Source organism: Gossypium hirsutum, chromosome D06 (genome assembly GCF_007990345.1).
Source record: "Gossypium hirsutum isolate 1008001.06 chromosome D06, Gossypium_hirsutum_v2.1, whole genome shotgun sequence".
Classification (NCBI taxonomy): Eukaryota; Viridiplantae; Streptophyta; class Magnoliopsida; order Malvales; family Malvaceae; genus Gossypium; species Gossypium hirsutum.
The window spans coordinates 6,027,126-6,043,255 of record NC_053442.1 but is presented as its reverse complement, the minus strand read 5'-3'; the positions used below and the strand labels follow the sequence as shown (position 1 = coordinate 6,043,255).

Sequence of the window (16,130 nt, the reverse complement as noted above, 5' to 3'; positions counted from 1 at the left end):
TGGAATCACTTTCTTAATTGTGAGAAAGTAACTTCTACGAGAATGTTAAATTGTAATGAAAGTAAATTAATATTTTCTTAATCACATCCCAACTAATTAAATTCCTTGAAAAGTGACAACTTTCCATCATATCAAATGCCCTCTAAGTTCTTTACCATGAACATATAAGCCCTTTTTATCTTCAGGACTTCCAATATTTTAGAACCATCTCTATTTCATGTAAGTTTATCTTCAAGCCTTTATATTATCACCAAACGTTTATCTTTAATTTTAAGTCTCGTGTTTGGAATAGGATTCTTTCAAAACGTGCTGCCTAATTATCTTACGAGATAAGGATAATAACTCATCAAGAATCATATTTGGAATTGGACTTTTCTATCTTGAAGTCTTCTAAATGTATTGCATCATGATATCGTATATACATCCAGCTTAAAAGATAAGAATACATACAAAGTTCAAATTTGTCAATGATAAAACTAATGCAGAAACAAGTTGTGGTTTGTCATGTGGGCACAACTTGTACCATATTGTCTTTTTAAAAAATTATCTATATATGGTGTTTAGGCAAGTTATGGTCTTTTTAGGAGATTATTTATAATCCAAAAGAGGAATTAGTTTATTCTAACAATTAATAATTTATTAATAATAAAGTTGAAAATTAAAAATTAGGAAAAAAATTTGTTTTTTAGTGAGCTCACTACGTGATACCATAGAGAAGCCGTAACATTTTTGTAAGGAAACCAGGCTTAAATCTTCGTGTATGCATCTTTTATTGGAGTAACCAATCTTTGCCTCAGTAGGGTTGTCTCACTTTCATCAAATATACCTTTTAAGTAATCTCTGCTCTTTAGATTTCCCAGCAATTGAACTGATGATAAAGGGCATTATTCAACTGTTTGCGTCTGCAAAAGATCAGCTCAAACAGGCCACTTTATACCTTTGATTCGCAGCTTCCTTTGCAACAAACTTCATCTTGGCCAATCGATATAAATAAATTGGTCTTTGGAATTAAAATCGGGAGGAGTTTCAGACTCTAGGTGCTCAATGCGGGTTATACAGTAGCGCATGCATGCCGAACCTAATAGAAAATCATTAGAATACTATCGAACGGCATAAAAAGAGCTGCCTACATGACACCTACAACTTCTATTGTGTTGACAACCTGAAAATAAAGTAACACTATCCTCGGTAGTTTTAGACCAATTTTTATAATGTTCATGTAAAAGTAAACAGGAAGCATCTTGGCAGTGCTAGAAATTAATGATCGATGATCACATAATGGTAAGACATGAAGAAATGGCAGATGGTACGACATCAAATCCATGTTCTAAAAGGATTCCATAAATAATAGCTAAAGGGTCTTCAATTATTCCACCCAACATAAGAAACTTGAACCAGTTAGGTTAAACAATATGCATAATTGGATTCAATTCAAGGGGGAAAAGTTATTGAGAATCAATAGCAGGTCTAATTGAAAATTTTCAAAATAAGTCGCAACTTAGGGCAAGAAATTAGACCTAAGCATAAGAAGCTCTGTGTCTTTCTGAAACAGCAGTTAGTCCCTTCTTTGCAGTCCGGGAATTGGTTTTTGTGCGCTGTCCTCGGCAAGGCAATTTATCCTCGTGCCGGATCCCTTTGTAGCATTGAAGACCTTTCAATCTGGTTATGTCCGCATTGACGCATCGCCTCTAAATTACCAAAGAAATGTATAACATTTGAGAAAGCAAGTTTTATCAAGCAAGTAGAGAAGGGAAAAAAGTTCATACCAAATCTTCTCCAATGACGTATGTGGAAGAGACATGCTCGCGAAGAGCCATGAGTTCTCTTCCAGTCAATTCCCTAGTGAGTTTGTTATCTATATTGAGCTCGCTTAAGATCTGGCGAGCTCTGCTACGACCAATTCCATAGATGCTCTGTAGAGACACTGCAATGCGCTTGTGGTCTGGAATTTCAGCACTTCCCACACGAATGCCTTGTACTCTTATTCCATGAAACTGCATAAAACAATGAGAGAACAAAAGTTCCCAGCAGGTACCATAAAACATATAAGTTCTTTTTTTCTGAAAACAAATGAAACCCTGATTTCAACTATCAAACCGAGTTTATCCCAGATGCACTATATACTTGGCCTACACAAATGCACAACATAAGTATAAGATCCTATCAGGTTTGTTGCAGTTCAATGGGAAAGAAAAAAGAAACCCAATTTAACAATAACACCATTAAACTGATATAAAAGTCTTGACTGGTTAATACCAAAATCTAATTTACATATTGTTTTAAAAAACATTTACTTCCTAGATTTCAACATGTTAATGGAACAAGGACAAAAAAAGATCAAAACCCACTTCTAATTTTCCTTGATTAAAAAGTGTACATGGAAAAAGACTAATAGAAACAGACAGATCCATGAACCCAAAAACCCAAAGCTGATCAACACTAATTAGGAAATCATTAGTTCTAAAAATGATATAATCCTAAACCTTGGCAAGAGGTCAATGGATCAAAAAAATTCTTAAGATTGTAAATATTATGATATCGAGAAATAAGGAGAGGCACTGACCGTCGTGGTTTGAAGGAGGCGATGACCGACATCAGATAGTGTTCCAACAGAACACCGTAACCCCAACATTCTTAAACGCTGAAAGAGTATAGATTTGACGAGAATCGGAGCCTGCAACTTTGGTAAGAGGGATTTTTGCAAGGGTTTTGTTTATCATTCAGGACTTTGGGAGTTCAAAGAGCAAAGATCCACTTGGGCTGTTGAGTCTTGGGAGCCCCGATGTAAACTTAAACCATTGATTTGTTTGTAGTCTTGCCCTATAGCCCAAACCTTTTGGGTAAGCCCGAGATTAGTCCTCCTAGTGGGCTATGACGGCTAAGTTTAACATGTCTTTGCCATGCTAATTACAATGGAATGGTATGAACTTTATTCACTTATATATGTGTATATATATGAGTTGAAAAGAACGACCAAATAGTTTATTTTATGATTTATTATTACTTATTTAAATTTTATTATATTGTTGTATTTTTCCTTTGTTTTAAGTTTGTAGTAAGTATTTTTATTTAATATTTTTATTTTAAGTATAAATTTGGTTATAAATTTTAAGTTTATTAATTTTATATTCTTATATATTATTTTTAAGTGTTTGTAAAATATATAGTTTATTTTTCAGTTAATGTTGTTAGTATATTATTATATTTTAGTATATTGGAATATTATTATAATTTAGTTTATTTGTTAGGGTATATATATGATATTCCCAATTATGTTGTTTTATTACTTGGAGTTAAATTACAGAAACTCTAAAGATGGCCACTGGTGGAAACTTGTTGAGATCTAAGTATAGATATATTTCTACACGTCAACATGAATCAGAAAAATCTCGTAATTGAAGACTTCTTCGCTTGTCAAAATTTGATTCACCAAGTTTTTCTTTATTATTTTCAAAAAAACTGGAAATAACCAATATATTTGTTTATTTACAAGGCACAACATCCAACATCGAAATTTGGGTATCGAGGCCCCTCATACAATCATGGAGTCATATCTCAATGAGTTCGAGTTTTACAATGTGACTTGTGCTCGGTATTGGAAAAGGATTCGCGCATTGGTTATGGTGTTGGAGGTTTGAGACGCACGTATTTCATTTTTCATGTGGAGAATGCCCAATCACGTTGGAGGACGTGGTTCTACAACATGACCTCTCAAATTGAGAACCATGTTGCCAAAAAGGATGTAATTTATAAGATCTACAACATGTACTTCGGCAAGCATTTGGAAAGCAAACACGCAAAAGGTCTCCGTTTGAATATGACATGGTTAGAACAAAAGTTTGTAATGAACAATTGATCGAGTCTTGACAAATTATGCTCATTGCAAAAGCATATATTTTTGCGGTTGATAGGAGTGATGCTACTGTCTGATAAATTTGGTAATTTAGTTCATGTGGCATATCTCCCATTGTTAGCCTATCTACAAGATTGTAGGGGCTACAACTGGGGTTCAATTGTCTTTACATTCCTATATAGAGAGATGTGTCTGTTAGGATCTAGTGTTTTAAGTGTAGTTTATTCGTCATTTGTACTTGTAATTGTTTGGAAAGACTGATTTAAATAAAATCCCACTATTCACATTAATGTTGTTTGTATTTGTCGTTGACAGTTTTTGCACATAAAGCAAAATGTAAGCAAATATTGACTCATTGATGGCCTAATGTTTATCTAATACTAAGTTGCATTATATGGTCAGATCGTAATGCGAGAAGATAGCTTGTATTAGTAGGTAACCTAAAAGTTCCATCGTCTGATAAATTGAAATTGAGCAAATTGATTAAAGGACAGTATGTCATCCATCAAGTCCAAGGGAGATACATTGTCTTGGGTATCTGAGCGGTTGACTCACAAAAGATTGAATGTAATTGTCTGAATTAACAGGACCCAAGTTGAATTAATCCTAGATTCGTTTATGAATTAATTCATTTGTGGCGTTCATAGTATAACTTACCTCAATCTTAAGTAAATAACTTACCTCAACCCTAAGTAAGTTGAATTGTCCAATTTTTTACTAATTTTGCATTTCATCTCCACTAACATGATGTCATTTTTGAACATTATGTCAATCAAACTTTTAGACTCAAAGATTACATTGAAATTCGTATCACGAATTTGACTATTACAGTTCACCGCAGCATAAAATTTATTACTATTTTGTATAGAATTCCTATGTATAATATCAACTTAAATTAATTAATATATAACGAGAAAAAAATAATATTTTCCTCGCTAATATAATATTTTTAACTAAAACATAAACATTTCTCATATCACAATATAATTATGCTCAATAGATTTTGAAATTCGAACAACACTACATTGTTCTATATTCAAAATACCACTATGCTTATTAAATATTTTCCTTCATCATAGATATACAACAGCACAACAATGTCAAAATTCGGGAAAAAAAACAATGTCATAATCATTTTTTTCCTCAACCTAATGAAATAATAATAATTATTCAACATTATATTGTATATTAACACCAACAAATATTCAACAGTAATAAATATTAGTTTTTAATGTACATTCAACACTAATATAAGTTAAAAATGTTATAAGCTAATATATTTTCAACAACAATTCCAACCGTCTATTGTATATTTAACACTAATATTTAATAGATGTTACTGTATCGGTACATAAATTATAATATCATGAAAAAGAAAATACTTACGAAGATCGAAGAAGATTGCAAAATATATAAAAGATAGGAGATAGAAAAGGATAACAATGCTTTTAAGGAAAGGGTGTTGAATAAACTTACTTTTCCATCCTGTCTTGGTGTCAAAGTGTATACATACACAAATTTTCTACTACAGTGAATAACTACTAAAACTATATGACCATTTCAAAAATTTCCCCGACCTTTACCACTACTATTTCACTTACCCGTTACCCATGCATTGCCTGGTTCTATCATCTTAACTTCTCCCTTGATCTACCATCTCCAAACAGCTTTCTTCTAACCTAGCCTTCACGTGCTTCAAGATTAGCGTAATATTTATTGTAAGTTTTAATCTTTGATTTACATTTCTATTTGTTTCAAGATTATTTGTTTCAAAACCTATATCTGTTAATCTGTCTTCTTGTTGCCGTTGAGTCCGGGGTGGACGTTTAGGCGTTTGGTGAAGACGTTAGGATTACAGGCTGGTCTCAGGTACCCGAAGCAAATAATATGGAGCAAATCGAGTGTCAGTTTAAAGATAAAACTTGTGATCATATTACGCATATAGACTCTAGAAATGAAAATAACATTTCATCTCTAAGTAAGGGTATTAATAGTCTTATTGATATGACTTCTTTTTATTTTGGTAAATTATATAGTAAGGTCAGTTCTGTAGAAGAAAAAGTAAATAACATATGTAATATAAAAGATTTAGACTTAAACCATGAGTCTAAAGAAATATTAACTAATATTAATAATAAATTAGATCAAGTTTTTAATAATAATAATATAGAGTCAGATGTAGATTTAGGTCCTTTATATTATGGTAATGGTCAAGATCATATTTTTGTTTTATCTGATGAAGAAAACACTTCATCTGATGAGTCATCATCTACGCTAAAAAATTATAAAAAACATAAAAAACGTAAAAAAGTTGATAAACAAAAAGAATATGATTTCCAATCCTATAAAACACTTATAGAACATTGGAAAGATAAATTTACTAAGAGTGATGATCAGCTCGAAAGAGTTGAGTATTTAAAATTAATTGAAGAACTTTATGAAAAACATAAAGATCTTTTTAGTATGTTTAATTATCATTATATGTTAAAATATGATGATACTGACAGTAGTAAGTCGAGTAATTCTGAAAACACATAATTATTCAAAAATAAATCTGGTGAAGAAAGAACTTCAACAGATCATGAAATAAAAAATAGAAATTTATCTGATGAAGAAAAAACTTCAACAGATCAGGATGAAGACATAAAAGTCTCAACCTATACTTCTGATGAAGAAACCACTTCATCTGAAGAAGAAAATATAGACATTCCTGAACCCATAGATACTGAACCAACAGATCCTAGTGAAAAAAGAAAAATAGAGTTAGATAGTCAAATAAATGATTATCTAATAGATTTTGATAAAGATCAAAATACAAACAGTATTTTGATTAATAAATTAAAAAATTTTAATATTAATTCTGAAAAAACAGAAGAAACATGCAATAAAGATTTATTAGGTCTTAATAATTTATTAGGAAGGTTTACTTTAAAACCTAATACTCATCATAGACATAAAAAGAAAAAATATAATATAAAAAAGAAACTAGAAAATAAAAAATTTTCTGGTCATAACAAAAATAAGTTTTCTAGAAGAAAAACTTCTAAAGAATTTAAAAATATTAAAATAGATCATATAGTTAAAAACTTTTCTAACAAAAGAAAAAGAATTTATAGTATTGAAAAACATGAGTTAGAAATTAGTCATAAAGAGGAAATAAATCCTTATAAATTTGAATCTGATAAAAAAGAAAAAATATTTTTATTAGAAAATTCTAGAAACCCTAGAATTGAAAAACTAAAAATAATTCTTCAGCAAATGAAAATTGGAAAAAAGGATATAATCACGTTTTCAAATTTTCAACCTAGAAAATATTATACATATATTGAGATTAGTTTTCAATTTAGAGAATATAACAAATATTCTTTACATACTTTATTAGACACTGGAGCTACAACCAGTAGTTGCAGAAAAAATGCTATTCCTATAGAAAAATGGGAACCCATGAATAATCCTATTAGAGCAATTGGAATTGATGGTAACGAAACCATAATCCAATATAAAGCTAAAAATATACCAATCTACATAAACAATGTCAGATTTGTAATTCCTAAAATTCTATGTTTTCCTGAAATGCATGGTGACATATTATTAGGAAACAATTTTATATATAATCACTTGCCTTTTTCTATAGATAAAAATTTGGTAGTTTTATTGTAGAAAATTTTTCTGTGGAAATACCACTGGTAGAAAACCATAAGTTTGTGTGTGATAAAAATTTTACACCACCAAGAAAAGAACAAATTAAACAACTTGAAACAAATCATTGGTTGTTTAAAATCCTTGAAGATAATTTTAGTGAAGAACCATTAAAATTATGGAAAAACAGTCCTCGTTACTGTGAAATAAAGTTTGTAAATCCTAATAAAATAATTAGGGTTAAACCTATGATCTATACTAAACAAGATATAGATGAATTTAATGTTCAAATAAATGAACTATTGGAAAAAGGATTAATAGAAAAAACTAATAGTCCTCATTCTAGCCCAGCTTTTATGGTAAGAAACCATGCTGAAATTAAAAGAGGAAAAGCTAGGTTAGTTATTAATTACAAGAGATTAAATCAAAACACTATTTTTGATGGATATTTTATACCTAGAAAAGAAGTTTTGATTAATCAGGCTAAACATGCTAAATATTTTAGTAAATTTGATTGTAAATCGGGATTCTGGCAAATCATGCTAACCGATAAGTCAAAACCATTGACTGCTTTCAGTGCTCCGAATGGACATTATCAATGGAAAGTAATGCCGTTTGGATTATGTAATGCCCCACAAATATTTCAAAGATGGATGGATTCCATTTTTAATAAATATAAAAAATTTTGTGTGGTATATATAGATGATATCTTAGTCTTTTCAAAAACACTTGAAGAGCACAGAAAACATCTAAATATTATTTCTCAGGAATTCCTAAAATATGGAATTATTTTAAGCCCTAAAAAGATAGAGCTAGAAAAAACTGAGATAGACTTTCTAGGTTTAAAATTATCAGCTAATGGTCTTAAACTCCAAGACCATATTATTGTAAAAATAAAAGAATTTCCTGAAAAATAGAAGATAAAAAACATCTTCAGCAATTTTTAGGAATTGTAAATTATGGAAGATATTTCTTTAATAAATTATCTGAAAAAATAGGTATATTATATGAAAAATTAAAAAATAATATTTCTTTTTGTTGGACTAAACAAGATGAAGAAATTATAAAAAATATAAAAGCAGAAATAACTTACAACCCAAAAGTTTATTTACCTAAACAATGTGATAAATTAATTTTAGAAACTGATGCGTCACAATATTATTGGGGTTGTATCTTAAAAGCTAAAACAGCCAATAATGATGAACTAATATGTGGTTATAGTTCAGGAAAATTTAAAACAAATGAGGTTAATTATGTTATATATGAAAAAGAACTTTTAGCCATAAAAAAATGGATAAAAACTTTCCTTATATACTTAGCACCTGAAAAATTTATTACAAGAACTGATAATCAGGCAGTAAAACAATTTCTGACTAACAACAGTTTAGAAATGGTACCACGAAGAATTAGGTGGTATAATGATTTATGTTCTTTTAATTTTGAAGTAGTATACATAAAAAGTGCTGAAAATATTCTTGTTGATTTTTTTAGCAGGCCTTTTTATGGATAGAGGTAAACAACCTCTGAAAAAAACTATTGGTGAATGGACAACCGTTCACAAAAAACCCATCAAAGGGAAAGCAGAATCAACATCCAAAAAAGGATTTGTACCTGCACAACAAACACCATTTTATCCTAATTAAGGATATTATGTGTCTTATCCAATGGTAAACCAACCACTTGGATCAAATGTTTTAAATTACCCAATAGTAAATCAACTAATGGGAAATACTTTTTCATTGACCCCAAACACAGTGAGTCAATTACAATGGTCCCAAAATCCGAATTCAGTATCACAAACAAGTTATGCTGAAGTCATTAAGGGAGTAGAGAATTTGTTGAATCAACAACAAAGAGAATGAAGCTGAAGATTTATTACTTAAATCTATTTTATATAGAGAATGGGATGAATTCCAGTTAGAATTCACTGATATTAAGGAGATAAACAATCTTCTTGATATTTTCCAATATTTTATTCATAAAGGAAAAAACAGTCCTATTATGAATAAGGTATTCAGAATTTGTTTATATAATAAATCTAGACAAATTCTGCCTGTAGAAATATTCAACAAAATTAATAGAATTATCTGTAATCAACAGATTCAATTCCAAAAAGCTTTTTCTGAATATTTTCTACAATCTTATGTTTTTACAAATTTTATTGGAAATAATTGTCCAACTATAAAATATAGATTGGATCACGAACCATTTGATATAACCAATATTGAATGGGGTTTTGTTAGAGAAATAATAGTACAAAATTTCTCTTTTCATCTTCTATTAGATTTTCCAGCAATAGTAAAATCCTTTTTACAAACCATCATAAACAATGATGATTTCTTTTACTATTTTTATATTCAAATTAGTACTTTTATAGGTATTTCTGAAAAAGAAAAATTTTTTCAGCCATACCAAATATGGTTTATTCATACTATGCTTGATAGTCCTCGATTATCAGCTTTAAATGAAGACAAAGAACACCTGGCAAAAACAATTGACAAGTGTCAAAAAGATCCAAGCTATTATCAAATCCAAATCGGAATTGATTTAATGGCTAAAGCCAAATATCTTCTTCAAGAAAGAAACTACTACATCAGAACTGATGGAAGAAGAATAATGGCATATTATTCTAGAATTGGTGATAAAGACGAATAATCCATTCAACTATTAAAAAAGATAGCAGAAATGGATATTAATGATTTCCCGCCTCATATTCTGCAACAAACCAAAAGCACATGGGAAAATTGTCATCAGGATATATCTAAAGTTCATTATGATAGTTAAAACATCCAGATGAAGACAAAAAGTCATACATCAGGAAAATTATCAAGAAGGTTGAAGTCAACAAAGATGGCAACCTGATGAACAATCCACATACCAACAAAAAAGATTGGAAACGTGGAAATCATGATGATGTAAGCCATGATGGAAGAAACCATGAAGGCTAATCAAAGACATCCAGATGCAGACAACAAAGTCCTGCAACGTGGAGTCTGTCATCAAACCAATGATGATGTAAGCAATGATGGAAGCAACCATGACACAAGCAAGTGATGGAAGCGGCCATTAATACACGCATGCAAAGTGGAAACAACCAGAGCTATGCAATTAAAGTTACAAAAAGACAAATGCGACGTGGAAGCAGCCACATCCATTTGAAACTGAATTCTTATCAGAAACACTGTTCGGGATTCAAAAGACAATTGTATAGAATTTTTAATCTCTTCTATAAATAGAGAGGAAAGTTCAATTGTATAGGCATCGAAAAATATATAGTTTACTTTTCTTTTTAGTTTTTCTCTCTTTTGTAAACTTATTTTATGTGAATAAGAGTCTATATCCCCTTCCGCTCATACTCTCATCTTACCCTTGCCTCCCCTCCCCTCGCTTGGTCTATACTTTGAAGCCAATCCCCCATAGTAACGACTTCACCTTTCCATAACAAAAACCTTAGTGGCTCAACATTTTCAAATCAAATCTTTGCTTTATCGGTGATGGTGTTAATCTTTAGGTTGGTTGTTGGATATGATTTCTTCAACAATATTTTATTATTTTTCTTTTATTTTTAATTTTAGTTCATATTTTTGTGATTTTTGTTTTGTTCATTCTGTTTTTTGTGGAAGCACCAATGATTTTAGTTTTAGTTTTTAATTTGCAGATATGTTCTAACGTATATATGAAATTTGTCTAGGTAAAGGTGTTGCTAGATCTATGAGAAACAATTCTTAGAGGGCTTTATCATAATAGAACATAATGACGTTGTTTGTAAAATTGGAATATGAGATGATAAAGATAGTCTATTTAATACTTGGTCTTTTGTGCGTTACTGATGTGATATTTCTCTTGAGCTTTCGGTAGTGGCTACTTAGTTGACTAGAGTTCTTCATTAGATGGTTTGACAATAGAGTAGCTAAGATACAATTTTCAACGGTTTAATCAAAGACACGGCGTTTGTGTGCATTAGTGTGTAGTGTCTTAATTATCGCTTATATATATTATTGTTTATAGTTTTTATTAATATGTTTTACCTTAAAAAAAGTAAAAAAATTTGACAACTTATCTTAATATTATATATTAACTTAAAATAAAGATAAAAGTGTTAATCAGAAAAATATTTTTATCAACATCATGTTGATGTTAATAACTAATAAGTGCTAAATGCTTAACATTTCCAAATTATGGCTTAAGGGTGTATTTTTGGTGAGCAAATAACAGTTGAGGTTAGGAGTCGGTAGCTGACGTGGCGTAAGGTTCATTGGCACGTAGGAACAAGGAAGCAGCCGAAGCATCTGCAAACCAAACGAGGTTTCCATCTCGAGGCAAGACCATTTGGGCCGGGTGCGATCGAATGGGCTTCCGACCCACCATAGTATCCATGAAAGGACGGGCGGTATCCAACCCAGAAGCCACGATGGTCACGTTGGTAGCTGCGTTGATGACGGGGAGAGTGAGGGTGACGCTCTCGCATGACTCGTCCTTGGAAACGCAAGCTACCCACTGAGACTCTTCTTCCAGCACCGGATGATTGGGGTATAGAGACGCCACGTGGCCTCCGGGCCCTAGAGATAGAAGGATAAGATCGAATCTGGGACAGTCAGTTGATCGGGAAACCTGGACCGTTCGACTTTTGAGTTGTTGTCGGATGGCAAACTCATAGCTATTGGCCGCTGACTCGCCTGATAGTCCGGGACTCACTGGGTTAACGTGTGCTGGCAGTAAAGGAACCTGTGCATATTGAATCCGTAATCAATTACACTAATAAGAAATGGATAAGAACAATTATGGATAAGTGATACTGATAATGGAGAAAAAGGACAAAAGAGGCTGTCACTTCATGAAGACCTCTCGGCTTTTCTACACTACTTCCAACACTCTCCTGACCTCCTTTTTAGCTGTCAATTCAATTTTGTGGATGAAATATAAAGTTAAATTTTGTTGTTAGTTGTCTTTTTTATAAAAATAATTTTAAAATTTTAATTAAGTGCGAAACAAATTAATTACGAAAATAATGTGTTTACTAAAATAACTCTATGTGTTGTCTAATACATTGGTAACATCGGTTATAGAAAAAAATTGAAAAAATAAAAAATAAATATTTTTTTATGAAGCTACCTAATATATTAACGGCATTGATGAATTTAAAGAAATTGGTTTGCGGTTGAAAATAATATTTTCTCTACGATTAATATCTTAATCTCTAAAGTTATAGTTTTATTTATCTTCTTAAGAGGTGTTGCCTAGCATATTGGCGGCACCAATTAATTTTTTTTTAGATTTTTTTCTTTCAAATTTATTTTTTAAAATTTATCGATATCGTTAATGTGTCAAGTAACATCTAAAATTATTGTAGCAAACACTTTATTTTCGTAATTAATTTGTTTCCCACTCTATTTTTATAATTAATTAATTTTTTAATATTATTTTCATAAAAAAGCCCAAATTTAGTTTTTATGTTTTTATATTTCAATCTTAATTTAAATGATAGTTAGTAATATCAATTTTATGCCTACAAATATATCATTTCATGTTTAATATTATATTAATTTACTATTTTTTATATAATATCTATAAAAAAATATTTTATTCAAATTAATGAATTTAATTGTTATTAAAATTTAAAATTTTGAAGATATAAAAAGTTGCTATGCCTCGTATTTCAAATTTTAAAAATATAAAAATTAAAACTAATTAAATTAAAATATAAAAATTAAATCTACAATAATTTAAGGAAAAAAACACCACCAAAAAAATTATCCAAGCTAACTCTACCCCAAGTTCAATAGGAGGTAATATGACTCCAAAAATAAATAAATAAAAGAATGTTCATGCCAATCTTCATGATAATGAGGTTAAGCATGATCCATTATCCTATTTCTCGCTATATTTACTGGTATTATAATCGAGCTCTTTAACAGTTTGACAACTATTCAGAGGGCAAGTAAACTGAAAGAAATTAAGGATGAAAAATAAATGAAAACCTTGGAGATAAACCATTGCATGGCTTGCCAATAGTAACTATCAGGGTGTCGCTTAGGGACTACGTTTTCCTCTGCCCAAAATACATGCCATTTCGACCACTCCACTAGTCTCACATATGGTTCCTTGCTCAGTTTCCTGCATTGCAAAACCATGCATCAAGCAACATAACCAGGAAACAAAGGCAAATTTTAATGAGTGCTGCATGCAAATGTTATGTGATAATGAGTACCCTAAACGAATTGGTATGTCTCCTCCAGAGAGAACAAGAGAAAAAGAGCCTCTTTCTTTCACAGCAGATTCAGCAACTTGAAGCACATAGTCAGCAAGGTTTGACGACAGCTCTTCACTGCTTTCAAATATTCTCAGCTCTGGCTTTATCTTCTCCATTCGCCCCACTATATTTTTCTCTTCTCAACCACTAACTTAATGTGTGTATATATGGGGAGAGAGACAAGTGAAATTGGGTATTTGCAAGTTGAATTGAAAATGATATGTAGGGTTTGGTTCACGTTGCTTGAACAATTGAGACCGCATTAAATAAGTAATATGCTTTCCCCGTACAAAGATGGAAGAAACACCCTAGCTGGTGTAAGTATGGTATATAAAATATATTAACGTTTTAAATACGAAAGAGTCCCTTTTGTCGGTTATGGGGATAATAAAGAAACATGGTTGCTTGTAGTTTTAAAAGTTTGACCAGAGTTTAGGATAAGGATGAAGTTGTAAAGGGTTAGCAGGTTGGGCAAGTGACTGAGGACTGAGGTCTGACAACCATAAACTTCTTTGGGTTTTTCACTAAACTAAGCTAAAATTTTTTTTTTACTGAAATAGATTGTCAGAAAAATTATTTACAAAATTGTTATTTTTTTATTGGTGTCTATCTCAGAGGCGCTAATAAATAAAAAATTATTAAATTTTTTTAAATAAAATATTATTTTTTTTAAAATTTAATAAAAATACGATCAACGGATCAAAAGGGAAAATGGGTCGGGTGGCGCCTCATAGGGAGGCACCATCAAAAGTGCCTCATAAGGAGGCGCCATTAAAAGTGACTCATAGGGAGGCGTCAATGAGTAATTTTGTGTGTATATTGTAACTTTTTGTATGAATATTATAATTTTGTATGAATATTATAATTATTTTATAATTAATTTTGTATTTATTGTTTTGGATTAGTATTTTGTATGAATAGTATAATTTTTTGTATGAATATTGTAATTATTTTATAATTAATTTTATATTTATAGTTTTTGATTAATATTTTGTATAAATATTGTAATTTTGTATGAATGTTGTAATTTTGTAATTATTTTATAATTAATTTTGTATTTATAGTTTTTTATTAGTATTTTGTATGAATATTATAATGTTGTATGAATATTGTAATTATTTTATAATTAATTTTGTATTTATAGTTTTGGATTAGTATTTTGTATGAATATTGTAATATTGTTTGTATGAATATTGTAATTATTTTATAATTAATTTGTTAGTAATTTAGGATTATGTTATAAATTTTTGTGTTTGTAATTATTTAAAATTTAATTTATTAGTAATTTAGGATTAAGCTATAAATTGTTGTGTTTAGTTTAGTATTTGGTGAGTTTAACATAAAAGTTTATAAAAAAATTAAAAATTATTTTATTAAAAGTTTAATTATAACTGAATTTTTTAATCATATAGTTGTTAACTCATTTAATTTTTATATAATGTAACTTTTATATTATGTAATTTTATTTGATTTTGTATTTATTTAACAGTATTTATTAATTTTTTGAAACAAATTTTTACATAAAATAATATCATTGGCGCCTCTCAGATAGGCACCACCATTGGCGCCTCTGAGATAGGCGCCAATACTATGTATTATACGAGTCATATATTAACCCGAAAAAATATTTAATTATATTTTATAAAAAAAAATTAAATATAAAATATTCATTAACGCCTATCTAATAGGCCCCATTAAAAAAGAAAAAGAATTAATATTTTTTTATTCATTGGAGCCTCTGAGATGGGCTCCAATGAAAAAAATACTCCATTTTTATAAATAAATTTTTTGACACCCCATTTCAGTACATAAAATTTTTTTTAACTCATTTTAATAAAAAACCCTGCTTTTATTATACTTTCCAAATCCCAAATGGGAAATGGCCAAATGGGTATTCTTAATGATCACTCAGTCCTTTCTTGTGTCCATTTCAATGCCGCAGCTCTTCGTATTTGACGCAGCACCAATGGGAGAAAAGCCCAAGTTGACTCTACTCTACATGCCAACTAGATCTATTTTTATTTTTTGATATGTTAATTTTAATTTTTTATTTTGAAGATTATATAAAAATATAAAAAATAAAAAAATTATCAAAATAGTAATAGTAACCATTTAATAGAAATGATATATTAATTATTTCCTAATCAAGTTGATACTCAGTTGATCGGTGTCATCAACTCAGTAATGAGTTTAAATAATAATATAAATATATAATTGATGAAGATAATAAATTGTACTTATTAAAATAAAAAATAAAAAATAAAATTTTGGTTGAGCAGTAAATATAAGATTTTACTAATCTAATTTGCGTGAATTTAATCACTATATGCATATTTTTATTAGTTTTTGTTAAAAAAATTTTAAATACCCTCAAATAATACAACTTAA

General features: G+C 29.8%; 2 protein-coding genes across 3 annotated transcripts; both read right to left on the bottom strand.

The window, feature by feature from the left end:
• Positions 1 to 382: 382 nt before the first annotated feature.
• On the bottom strand, positions 383 to 2,911 carry LOC107916638 (small ribosomal subunit protein S13, mitochondrial). 2 transcript variants are annotated; one of them, XM_016845952.2, is made up of 4 exons: positions 2,564 to 2,767; positions 1,767 to 1,994; positions 1,518 to 1,688; positions 383 to 1,078 (listed from the first exon to the last, which is right to left on the bottom strand). In XM_016845952.2, the coding sequence occupies exons 1-3, from the start codon at positions 2,630 to 2,632 to the stop codon at positions 1,518 to 1,520; spliced, it is 468 nt and encodes a 155-aa protein (XP_016701441.1). In that variant the 5' UTR covers positions 2,633 to 2,767; the 3' UTR covers positions 383 to 1,078. The 2 variants fall into 2 exon arrangements, with proteins under 2 accessions (XP_016701441.1, XP_016701440.1); XM_016845951.2 differs by lacking the exon at positions 383 to 1,078 and having other exon boundaries at positions 1,324 to 1,688; positions 2,564 to 2,911.
• Positions 2,912 to 11,548: 8,637 nt separating this feature from the next.
• Positions 11,549 to 14,056, bottom strand: LOC107916982 (probable 6-phosphogluconolactonase 2). The gene is made up of 3 exons (XM_016846369.2): positions 13,701 to 14,056; positions 13,471 to 13,606; positions 11,549 to 12,217 (listed from the first exon to the last, which is right to left on the bottom strand). Exons 1-3 carry the CDS (start codon positions 13,856 to 13,858, stop codon positions 11,714 to 11,716), a joined length of 798 nt encoding a protein of 265 aa, XP_016701858.1. The 5' UTR covers positions 13,859 to 14,056; the 3' UTR covers positions 11,549 to 11,713.
• Between the last annotated feature and the right edge of the window lie 2,074 nt (positions 14,057 to 16,130).